At 35.0% G+C, this 12950-nt stretch overlaps 1 protein-coding gene across 1 annotated transcript in view; it reads right to left on the bottom strand.

The window, feature by feature from the left end:
* Positions 1 to 12950, bottom strand: part of LOC150084533 (SID1 transmembrane family member 1-like) — a 254140-nt gene that overhangs the window by 140021 nt on the left and 101169 nt on the right. Inside the window, exon 6 of the mRNA XM_090376277.1 lies at positions 4408 to 4498. Coding sequence (XP_090232403.1) covers positions 4408 to 4498 — 91 coding nt within the window. The remainder of the gene's footprint in view (positions 1 to 4407; positions 4499 to 12950) is intronic.

Below are 12950 nucleotides of genomic sequence, written 5' to 3'. Positions count from 1 at the left end.
ACGCTGACCAGGCGTCTTGAAGAGGACCACTCTACACCTTTGTTGCCACCTAAGTGACGTAACAGGGCTTACCATCGAGAAGGTGTGCATGAGTGGATTTTAGGGAGGCAGGCGAACCGGACTTCTCCTAAATCTTCTGTAATAGAGAGATATTGGATCCATCAGTGTTTTAGGCTGAGTGTCTGATAACACACAGGATACCTGTTCCCCTCTAAGCCCCTTAGAGGGGAACACTTAGAATACTGTCTAAATATGGAGAATGCACTGAATAAAGTCACTGAACTTCTTGAAAGGATCCCAAATTAGGCAAGCCACTTAACTTGGCAAGATTGGCAAAAGGTTAGGCATATAAAAAAAATAACTAAATATGTGGACTATAGAGATTGGCAATCAAACACTTTAGAGGGGACCCTGACTGAGATCTATAAGACTCTGATAGGAAATAATAAAATGAATGAAGAAGAAATTTGCACTGTTAAAAAATGATTCCCTACAAGGGGCCATAAATTCAAATTATGGGGTAAAAGGTTTAGACTGTACTGTAAGATACAACAGGCCCTCGATTTAACGGACTTCGGATTTAACGGACAAAAAAATTTCTCTCCTAAAGGAAAAATTTTGAACTTTTTTTTTTTTTTTCCATCTTTAATTTGCGAATAGCATGGGCCTAAAATTTCAGGGCAGTGATGGATGGCTGTGGTGTTTTCGAAAGTGCCATGGCATTGCATTGTTAATAAAAGTACCTGTGGTGAATCTTCAGGTGCAGATGAAGAACAAGTTGAGGCTTTCAGAAACTATCATTAAAAATAAGGGCCACATTTTATCACAGCTTTATAATGGTGACGAGACCAGGCTTTTTTATCGTGCTGTTCCTGAAAATACCTAGGCTTACAAGCATGAAACAAGCATCCCTGGTAATAAGCTAAATAAGGAGTGAATTTCAGTTTTATTTTGTGCAAATGCTGATGGCTTGCATTGGCTTAAGCTTATGGTAGTTGGTAAGGCAAAAAAACCTTATGCTTTAAAGGATTTAATGAACCAGTTACTGGTGATATATTCCCACTCAAAAAATTCCTGGTTTACAATGGATATTTTCTGTGACTGGTTCTTTAACCATTTTATTACTGATGTACTATCAGACAGATGTGCTGAAAATTCCTTCTCATGTACTGTTTTACTGATAGATAATGCACCTACTCACCCTAATGCTGAGAGGTTAGTTAGCAGGGTGGGAGATGAATTAAATGTGTTTTTCTGCCTCCTAACACTACTTCACTGATACAGCTGATGGATCAGGGTGTAATCGTTGCATGTAAGAGGTTATATAAGAAGTTTTTGGAAGAGGTGATGGTTGTTTTAAAAGAAATAGAAAACTCAGAAGAAGATTTTGGTTTTGGTTTTTTTTTTTTTTTTTAAGAGCATTAGCAACTAAGGCATATTGCTCCGGGATATGCGGTGGCCATTCCCTAAACTTTCCGCATCCTCCGTATTTGGGGGTGACGGGCTCGAACCACAGTCTAATCAAGAAGCGTGTGCTACGCACTGCTGCTCCTTCCCACCTGGCTACGGAGGCGCCTAGGAAAGAAGAAGATACAAGAGGCACCAGGACACTGCAAAATTTACATGCATACAACATCAGATCTGCTATCTTCAACTTAGCAGCTGCGTGGAAAGATATGAACAATACTACCTTGGCCAATGCTTGGATGAAGTTGTTGTACGACGTAGAACCTGAAATGGGCTTTGATCAAGTTGAGGCATCTAATTTTCGGGGCACGCTTCCAAGGGCCAGCATCAAAAATGCAACTGAGAATGGTGTGGAACAGTGGCTTGAAAATGATGAAGGTAATTTGGGCTATCAAATTTTTTCTTAGGTAGAGATTGCAGAAAATGTTCTTCGTGGAGAACGAGAGGATGATGACAAAGACGAAGAATCAGTTGCACCTCATCCTAAATTGTCTGTTATAAGACAACATATGGATGACATCATACATTATATTGAATTATCATCAGACCGACCCTGATGTGCTTCCATATTATGAAAATTTTAGAGAATTTCGATCTACAGTAATAAGGAAGCAGCACCAAGGTGTAAGGCAACTGAAGCTTGATGATTTCTTCAAGACCACTTCATCAACTGGACCTGTTTCAACAGAACCTCTACCAGCAAGGAATTAACACCTCTTCCTCCATATGACAGTTGTTTCTGTTTGTTATTTGGTTTTTAGGAGCATTAGCAACTAAGGCCATATTGCTCCGGGGATATGCGGTGGTCATTCCCCGACCTTTCCGCACCCTCCATATTTGGTGGTCACGGGCTTGAACCCCGGTCTAATCAAGAAGCGTGTGATATGCACTGCTGCTCCTGCCCACCTGGCTACGGAGGCACCAGTTGTTTCTGACTCTGAAAATTGTGATTCTTTCAATTAAGTTAATATTAATATTGAATATTATGTATTTTTTTTAACGTTTTTTGTATATTTTTTATTCAGTGGAGTTTAAGAATTTTAAAGTCTTTTATTCCCTCTAAAATGGATTTAAATGAAAAAACTAATGTTCACATTGAAAACAACTTTGTGTGAGCTTTAAGAAAATATCTAAAAAAGTGGTGAAAACACTGCATTAGTTACATTGTATAGTTTTTGACGTGTTTAATTAAAATAAAGTTTGCTTCCTGTCGTAAATTTATTTTTATATTTTTAACAGATGTTTTAGTGGCATGTATAAATTACTCAATGTACATTATAATATTTTATTCATACTTATACATTATAATAACATTTTAAATTTGTTATTAATATGTGTTTTTAAAATACATTCGATTTAACAGACTTTCGGCAATAGCAGATATCCCTTCCCCCAATTAGTCCGTTAAATCAAGGGCCTACGGTATTTTGTTTTAGCCAGTCAGTTGTTAATTTTTAGAACAAGTTACCTCTGAGGATGGTTGAGGCTGACAACTTGGAGAAATTGAAAGATCATCTGGATAAGCACCTATGTGAGGATGCTAACACATAGGTAGTTTATTTAATTTTTAGTTTTTGCTTTTATGCTGTTTTATGTTTAGTTTCATGCTGGTGCAGCATAAACCTGGTTCCTTGCACCGTATGGCTAATATTAATACTAAAATCAGAATTTATTTAATTTTTAGTTTTTGCTTTTATGCTGTTTTATGTTTAGTTTCATGCTGGTGCAGCATAAACCTGGTTCCTTGCACCGTAGGGCTAATATTAATACTAAAATCAGAATTAGAATCAGATAAATAAAAGTTCTCTTTAGATAACTTTTATTTATGCACTTCATAACAGAAGCTAAATGTGAAGTTCTTTACAAAGTGTTATTCTTTGTCATATATATGGCAATTTCATCAATGTATATTATTCATACCATAACACAGCACTGTGGATGATTAACTGTGCAAGTCAGAAAACAATTAATTGTTGGACGTATGAAAAACTGTGAAATATCAAAATATTTCGTGTGACAACACCATAAAAACTTTGGGGCAATACTACAGAAAATAGGAGGCATTCAAAAAATGTTTAAGGCCATGGAAAGCTAGAATCTAAGATTTTTTATTCCCTGGATTTCAGTATTGAACAGAAATAAAGTAATAATATATGTAAATAAAACTCTCTCATAATAAAACCTTTCACATGAAAGGTTTTATTATGGCGGTGATCTGATTGAGGTGTATAAGCCCTTGAATGGGTTGAGCACACTGAATTCTGATGGGATCCTTCCACTTGTTCAGATTACGAACCTAGGGGAGCATAAATTCAAATTAAGAAAAGACAGATGTAGAATAGATGTGCAGAAATTTGCCTTTAGCCAGCGGGTGGTTAATTGCTGGAACAAACTTCTGTCATTGTGGAAGTTGATAAGTTAAATAAATTTAAGGAGGAACTGGATAGGAGGGAATGGTGTGATTTTTTTTTTTTTTTTTTTTGGCTGATGCTGCATAAGCTCGTACACTTGCTTTCTTGCATCACATGCCACTACTACTACATTTCAGTATCAGTCAATCATCACCCTTTGTTGTGTGCATCACTCATGTGCAATCTTCACTGCTAAAGTCAAGCTGTGAAGCAAGGTATAGTCCCAACCAATTCACTTCTCATTTCAATTGTCTTTCTTAGCTTGATTTTTTATTTCTCCATGGAACCATGACAATTTGAAAAACCAGTATTAGTGGATCTTACTGCACTGCAATTCAAGAAAACAGGTTTTTTTGGTTTTTTTTATGATAGAAATGGGCCTGTATTAGTCATAATACAAAAACAAATTCCAAAGCTTTAAGTTTGCTAAGCTGGGCCCATACATTAAAATATGTGAACAATTTTAATGTATGGACCCACTAATATAAATTAGAAACTTCTATCCAAATTACAAAATAAAATTAAGTACCTGGTTGAATAGTTTCAATTCCTGCACAATCATAGTCTTTAGGCTTCAAAACAAGAACAACATATAGTTTCTTCTCACTATAATCTGCCCTCTGATTGAATCATATGAAAAGGGAAATGCTTAGGTAATAATAAGAACATAAAAGTACTAAAAGTAAACCTAATGTTCAAGTTTTACATTAAAAACATTTTTTTTACATACTTAGTTTATTGCAAAATAAATGGTTAAAATATACAAAAAAAAAAAAAAAACACATACAGAGCCAACATCTAATACAATTTAGCAAACTAAGTTATTACAATTTCAGATTTACTTTGAGACATCATCATCAGGCCAAAATAAAACTACACCAATGCTGAACTATTCCTGCTTGCAACTATAACCAAGTCTATATTTATAAGGTACTCAAAAAATTTCACTCAAGATAACAGAAAAAAATAAAACAAAAAGCATTTTATTTTTTTAATAATGATTAAGGCTATGCATGTTATAGAAATGAAAAAAAAAAAAAAAAAAGAGTTGTCACAGAAATAATTTTAAAAGTGGATAGCAAATAATATAAGAAAAATTAAAATGATTTTTTTTAATCTAAATTACAGCCTTATAAAAATTTTAAAATGAAAATGTGCAATTTTTGTATATCTGTATTTGTATATTTTCAAAGCTGCATATTGCAGATTGAAAGATTAATATATTAACAGAATGGCAATTTTTGTCAAGAACACTGCCATCAGATGAGAAAAGTGTTCCACGTTGACACTATTCACTGACAAGTAACATAATCCTGTTTGTTTTTTTTTTTTATAAATTTTAGAAGCATTGTTAAACACTTTAACCACTCCAAAATTCTACGGGATGTAAAGAGAACAATTTCTGATAGCAATTACAACAGGAACAAAACTGAGATTTTGCAGCTGGGTCACCTGCAAATAAAGCCACATTTTCAAATACAAAATTCATGGGATCTTACAGATTTGCAACTTGAAACTGGTTCAGAAAAAAATTTTATGTGGTAAGAGTCAGCAGCAGGATATCTGAAGTTGTTTATGATATACAGGGGTGATTATAAAGTTTTCCAACAATTTTGAACAGATATATGTGGACCTAAGGGTCAAAGAAATATACAACAAACCTCTAGATACCTGAAGTTTTATTTCAAACAAAAGAAAGAGATACATAATTATGCAAGGAAGCAAAAACATTAAGGTAACACCAAAGAAGTCATGTGCAAAGTTGTTCTTTCAATAATGGGGAAGATGCAAAGTTACAGTGAGACAGTACTGCTCTGTGCCTCTGAGGCTTGTCCATAAAGCTGAAGGCCCTAACTCCAGCAACAAATGCTGTTGGAGTCAGTTGTTGAATGGGAACAGGAGATAAGTAATCAGATGGCAGCAAGTCAACACAGGATGGCGAGTGAACAACATGTCCCACTGCACCAATCACCAGCAGCAAGTATGTTAAGATTTTGCTAATTACACTTCATCGTTATCCTTTTAAGATCCATCAGTTTCGGAAAATCTTGCATTAATGTTAAACTACTAGCCACAACTAAAGCCAACTCCACATGTTTAAATTTTTAGTGTTTAAACTGCCATAAAAATAGCTTCCTGTGCATATTTAAAAAGAGTGAAATTTTGCTAATTGGATGTTCTCAAAACTTGCTGATAATGAGGGCTAGGTAGATAGTTCACACATTAGATGGGTTATCGACACCAAAACACTGCAGTATACTGGGCTTCAAAAACCCTCATATTTCTTCAGGATTGTGTGTACAAGATGACCAATTAGGTGTAGCTTTACTAATTCACTTATGAACTGTACTTCTTTGAAGGAAAGATAAGTAAGGATGGGAATAACATACATAACACCAGATGTATGGTGTCTGTGCCTTTTACAGGACTTTGTTAAGCCAAACTTCCATGGATGCAATACCTGTCAAGGTCTCTCTCTCTCTCTCTCTCTCTCTCTGTGTGTGTGTGTGTGTGTGGTCACTATCAACTGTGGATATCACCAACAGGACGTTGACTTCCAAATCAGAAGATATAGTGGTATGAGAATTATTAGCTTTGGAGATACCTGAAAGAAAGTGTACGACAACAATACATTTACCAGAGTGCATTTAAAAGTGGCTATATGGCATGAGGTGACATTATATCAAGTGTCAAAATGCTGCACTGCACAATGGCTAACTCAGTTGCAGGTGATTCTGGAACAAGAAAGATAATGCACTTGTGTCCACATGTTCTTTATCAAATTTTGTCATTGCTGTCACTACTATCACAAGGCCAATAGTGGCAACACGTATCAACTATTTTTTTGTTTTGCAAATAAAATGCCAGGTATTGAGAAACTGTTAGTATTCTTTGTCCTTGAGTGGTCTGCTCATTGTCTAGTTATAGGCATTAAAAATCATTGGGAACTTAATAATTACTCCGTGTGTTTATTTTCTGGCCACATTCAAGTAGATTCACTTGCATAATTTGTTTGAAGAATCATCTCAAAATGCTTCCCTTTTCTGGTGCATTAGTATATATACTTATAGTGCCTGTTGTCTTCACCATGTTCCTATGTCTGTCTGTCCATTCATTCCTCCATCCATTTTCATATAATTTCAACTCCCAATGAATAGATTTTCAAGGAATTCTATTTTTGGCTCCTTTAGAAAGATACATCAAGCAAACCAAAATTTCATTATAATCAGACTAATAGAAATCTAGCAATTATTATTCTTTTCATTTCACATATATCACATAGGAAATTCATACACCATATATCTGCATGTAATATCTTGACTCCCAGTGGATGCATTTTCACAAAATTTTATATTTTACTCTTTCAGAAATTTTAGTTAGGCCAGCCTAAATTTCATTAAGACAGAGAAATCTGACAGTTATCATTAATTTCTTTCATACATATCAAATAGGATATCCATATACCATAAATAAAACAGAGACTCTTATTTTGTTGCCATGCTGCAGATGAAATGTTCTTGGATCATTTACTAAATACACAAATCATGAATTATTACTATTTGATTAATAATAATCAAATGGTAATAATTCATGATTTATGTATTTAGTAAATTTTTCTATTTTTTAATGTTTCTGCTTTGATTAATATGAATTAATCAGAGAAGAAACATTAAATATGTGTAATATTTCAGTTTTTATTAAAATTCAGGAAGAAATAGGTAAAATTGCATTAAAAATGCATTGACAGTATAATACAATTGTTTAATTTATTAAATTACAGAGCCTGAAATATGTGTTACATTTAATAGCATTTGATTAATAGTGCCATGCTTTCTGGGAGCCACTAAATGGAACTCTTTATTGCTTAGAAATTGTTTTTTATAACTTTGATTTAAAATTAGGATGTTGCATATCACAACTGGTCTGTATCAAAATCTCCAGGTTCATTTTCTGCCTACACCAAAGCTCGCAACAATTGTAAAGCAGTTATTATTTAGTCCAAACTAGATTTCGAATAGTCAGAGTAGAAAACTTGCTTTTTGTCCAAATGGTAGTATTGCATCACAAAAATTCAAATCAAACCAAATGATAGTCAAGCATTCTGGTCTCTTGTGAAAGCTATTGGCCACAACTTTTGCCCATTTCTATTCCCATTTCTGTCAAGACTAGATGGTTCTATTGCCAGTTCAGACAAAAATAAAGCTGATCTACAGCATTCTACAGCAAAAATAGAATTCTACTTTTCTTTCAACTAGTCTATTGATGATCTTGGTAAACCATCTCCTACCATTCCCGGTGCATTCCATTCAATGCCTCCTGTGATTTTCCATTAAAAGGATGCCATATGCACTTTGAACAATCTTGATTGTAAGAAAGCTCCAGGTCCTGGTGGTATTTTTCCACTTGTTCTCAAAACCTGTGCTCCTGAACTTACTCCTGTTTTGTGTGACTTTTTTCACTTTCTTATTTCAAAGATGTTTTCTCTTATGCTTGGAAATTTGCTCATATAGAGCCAGTTCCTAATAAGGATGACAAATCCTTCCCATCCAATTATCATCCCATTGCACTTAATTCTACTCTTTCTAAAGTAATGGAGACGTCAGTTAACCACCAACTCTTTTTAAACTATTTTTAAACCTTTCATCTCATCAACGATCCCCGGTACCTATTCAGTTGAATCACTGGTGATATTCTGGCTTATGTTACCCATTTATGGACAAATTCATGGAAATGTTTGGTGAAATCAAGCAGTTGCTCTTGACATTTCAAAGGCTTTTGATTATGTCTGGCATAAAGGTCTTTGAAATAAGCTTCCATCTTATGGTTCGTAAACTGTTTTTTGCAAATGGTTATCCAGTTTTCTCTCTGACCGCTGACTGTGGGTAATGGTAGATGACTCTCTGTCTTCTAAGTTTTCCACTAATGCTGTTGTTCTTCAAGGTTCAGTTCTTTCTCCCATGTATATTAATGATCTTCTTCCATTGACTGGAAATGCTATCCACAGTTTTGCTGATGATAGCACATTGCATTCTACCTTTCAGTTTGAGAAACCTTTCTGTACACAACCAGCTTCAACTTCATAAATATGCACTACCAATTCCTTAAATGCTGATCTCCAAGCAATTCTCCAGTGAGGCAAAGGTAACTTAGTTTATTGCAATCCTTCAAAGTTTTGCAAATTACAGTGTCTGGAGACTAGGCACCAGCGAGGTGATCTGATAGAGGTGTATAAAGCCTTGAATGGTTTAAGCATGCTCAATGCTGATGGGATTCTTCCTCTAGCTCAGAAAAATCACCTGAGAGGGCATAAATTCAAATTGAGGAAAGACAGATGTAGGATAGACGTGCGGAAATTTGCCTTTAGCCAGCGGGTGGTTGGTTGGTGGAACAGACTTCCATCCCTTGTGGTGGAGGTTGATAGCCTAAATAAGTTTAAGGCTCAGCTGGACAGGTATTTTGAACGAACAGAGGGGTGAAGTGGATTTTTTTTTTTTTTTTTGGCTGATGCTGCATAAGCTTGCTTTCTTGCATCAAATGCCTCTACTAATGCTAATGCTTCTAAAACCGAGTCCTGTCTTTTATCTCACAAAAAGGATTCTTCAGCTCCTATACTTATTTTCGGTAACTCTCTGATTTCTACGCAAGTTCATATATCTTTATTGAGGATTACCCTTTTTAATCTATGTTGGCATAAGAGATTGTTGCTTCCTCTACATCTAAAAAACTGAGTTTTCTCTTTCGCTCGTGGTGTTACTTTTCTTCAAAACAGCTGTTCACTCTGTACAAATCGTAACTTTTCTTCTTCCTCACTTATTCATTCAACTTCCATTTTCTGGAACCATCTTCCTTCATACGTATTTCCTGAAAATTACATTTACAAAAGTTCAAGTCTAATGTCAACAAATATCTTTTCATCTTCTCAACCTTCAGCCCATGCACAGTACTAAGTACTATAGGTTCTCATACCTCTCATGTTTGGAGTTTTCATAAAAAAAATAAATAAATAATAATAATCATAAAAGCTACTAGGCTTTTCATACCAACTAAGAAATGCTCTTCAAGGTATAGGCCTAAATGGATGTCAGATGAACTAATGGGATTTGTAGCAGAGAAGAAAAATGCATGTGATGCATAAAAATTACCAGGCAACAAAGGTGCCAATGGTATACAAACTAGTCTGTAATCAAATCACAAAGGATGTTAGGCGAGTGAAGGCAGATTACGGGAAATCTTTGGCAAAGGATGCAAACAAAACAGCAAAGACTGTTACTTATGTCAACACTAGAAGGAAGGGAATAAATCAAATTGGTCCACTTGATATATTGGTTCTCTAACACTGTATACAATTTTGAGAAACAGATTTAGAAGCTGGAACTTGTAATAAAATATTAGAAAAATCATATAGTAAAGATCACAGTGGTTATTGGTCACAGTTCAGCAGGACTGGTACAGCAAGTTATATTTTTTATTTAATTTGCAGTGTCAGAACATACACACACACAACAACAATGTATAAAATAGTAAATTTAATATTGTCTTCACTCTCTTTTCCTACATTATAAATCTCTGTACTTCTGAAATAGCCTGTATCTGACAGTCAGCTTGAGATCATTCTTGTGGTGGTTTTCCTATATACGTCACTGACCCACTTCTTCCAGCATAAATACAGTTGCTTTCATACCTATTCCTGGTCTTCTAATAGGTATAAAAGCAGATATTAAAGCAAATGGTCATAAATGCAGTTGCTTTTATTCCTATTCTTGGTCCAGATAACTTTGGCAATGTAATGTATGAAGTAGAGAAAATCTGAAGAAAGCCTTATTTGAACTGATAAAGAAGATATACAAGGATGAGCGTTGGCCACAGGAATTCTGCACATCAATCATAATCCCCATACAAAAGATGATGACACCAACAGTATGCCAAGACTACAGAACTATAAGTCTTATTACCAATGCACCCAAGATTCTGCTGAAAGTTATCAAAGTCCATATGGAGAGTCATATTGAACAATTTCTGGATGACTCACAGTATGGTTTTCACAGAGGCAGATCAATGAGAGATGCTCTTGGAACATTAAGAATGCTGGGAGAGAAAATGTATAACATGGGAAGAACTTGTGTGCTTTGTGGATTACGAGAAGGCATTTGATAGAATAATCTGGAGAGAACTGTTCCCATTGCCTGAGAAAATTGGATGCAAGAAGAAGATTACTGGACTGATCTATGACTAATAAAGAAAACAAAATGCTGTGATAAGAGTGAAAGAAGAACTGACAGAAAAAGCTAAAATTAAAAAGGGAATAAGACTGCTATGCTTACTTCCACCTGGATTGTTCAATGCTTTTGCTGAAGTGATAATAAAGGAGGCACTTGGGAGTAAAAGTGGGGGGTTAAAATAGATGACAAGTATGTACAGGCTATTAAGTTTGCAGACAATCTAGCCATATTAGCAGGTTGCCCTGCTATACTGCAAAAAATGATCAGAAGATTAAATAAGAAAGTGCTGAAGTATGGAATGAAGATAAACGTAATGAAAACAAAGGCAATGATGTTTGGTAAAAAGTCAATTCCCTTCTAAATTGAGATCAACAGAGTGAGAATAGAACAGGTAGATCACTTTAGGTATCTGGGGCAGTTATTTGCACAGGACATTTCATGTCAAACTGAGATTCAATTCAGAATTGCAATGGCAAAACAAATTTTCAAGAATAACCTGTCATTGAATACACAGATGTCACAGGAAATTAGGAAGAAGATAATAATAATAATGACATATATCTGGTCAGTGGCAGTATATGCAGCAGATACATGGATTCTTACAAAGAGATAAAAAGAGACTTGAGGCCTTCTGTGGTGCTGGCACAGGATGGAAAAAAATTACATGTACTGAAAAAGCGTCAAATGTGGAAGTATTAAGACATGTCCAAGAACAAAGGAAAATTCTAGGTAGAATAAGATTAACTAGAATCAAATAGGTGGGCCACATGGTGGTTTGCTTCTGGATGCCATGTAGGGGACTGTGGAGAGAAAACACCCTAGGGGAAGACCAAAAAATACTTCATCAAGATTTTCTGGATGAAGCAGCACTTCGAAATTTTGAGGAACAAAAACAAATGGCACAGGAGAGACAAAGGTGGAGACAGCTCATTAGAGGAACTGGCCAGTCACAAGACTGAATTACTGATGATGATGAATGTATACAAGGTATGGCTATTAAATAACAACACTGCACACCACCACACATCGGCACACCAAACACCTGTGAAACAAAAGGCATAGCAGCTGATCATATACCTTTCCCAAGTTGTCTGCCAAGTCACATTCCAACGTAATCATTTGCTTTGCAGTGAGACAGGTTTTCATTACCTTGTGTTTTTTCAGTTTTCTGAAAAAATGACAAAAGAATCCAACAGCACATCGACCTCAAATTTTTAACAAAACTAAAGAAAATGCCAACTGAAAGTTATGAATTGTTACTTAAGTTTATGGGACAGATACTATGTCGAGAGCATAGATACTATGTCAAGTGTGTGTTTGAATTACATAAAAGGTTTTTTAGAAGGAAGAGAGAATGTAGAAGATGACGAACGACAAGGTTGTCTAGCATGCACAAAAACTAATGAAAAGGTGGCCCAAGGACATCAATTAGAAGTGATCATAGTTTAAGCATTAGAATGGTTGCATCGGAATTCAATATGGACAAAGAAACAGAAAAATATTAACTGAAAATTTAGACAAGAAAAGTGTGTTCCAAGATAAAGCCAGAAATTTTGAATGAAGATCAAAGAAACAGAAAACTCCAAGTTGGTGAAGATATTTTGAAAATATATGAAAAAATCCAGACATTGAATACTGTAATGAGTGTAATCACAATAAAAGTTGGATGTTCCAGTATGGCCTAAAAGCTAAAAGACAAGACAAAATAATACCCCAGACAAGAAAAGGCAAGAATGTCAAAATCAAAAATGAAAACTATGCTTCTTATTTTTAGCATTTGCAAAGGCATATGATGCAAGAATGAAAGCTTATACAGCATCAGCCAAAAAAAAAAAAAAAAAAAAAAAAAAAA

Source organism: Mastigoproctus giganteus, chromosome 6, assembly GCF_048544385.1.
Source record: "Mastigoproctus giganteus isolate SK-2022 chromosome 6, ASM4854438v1, whole genome shotgun sequence".
Lineage (NCBI taxonomy): Eukaryota > Metazoa > Arthropoda > Arachnida > Uropygi > Thelyphonidae > Mastigoproctus > Mastigoproctus giganteus.
The sequence above is the reverse complement of the archived record's forward strand: the minus strand, read 5'-3'. Positions and strand labels throughout refer to the sequence as shown.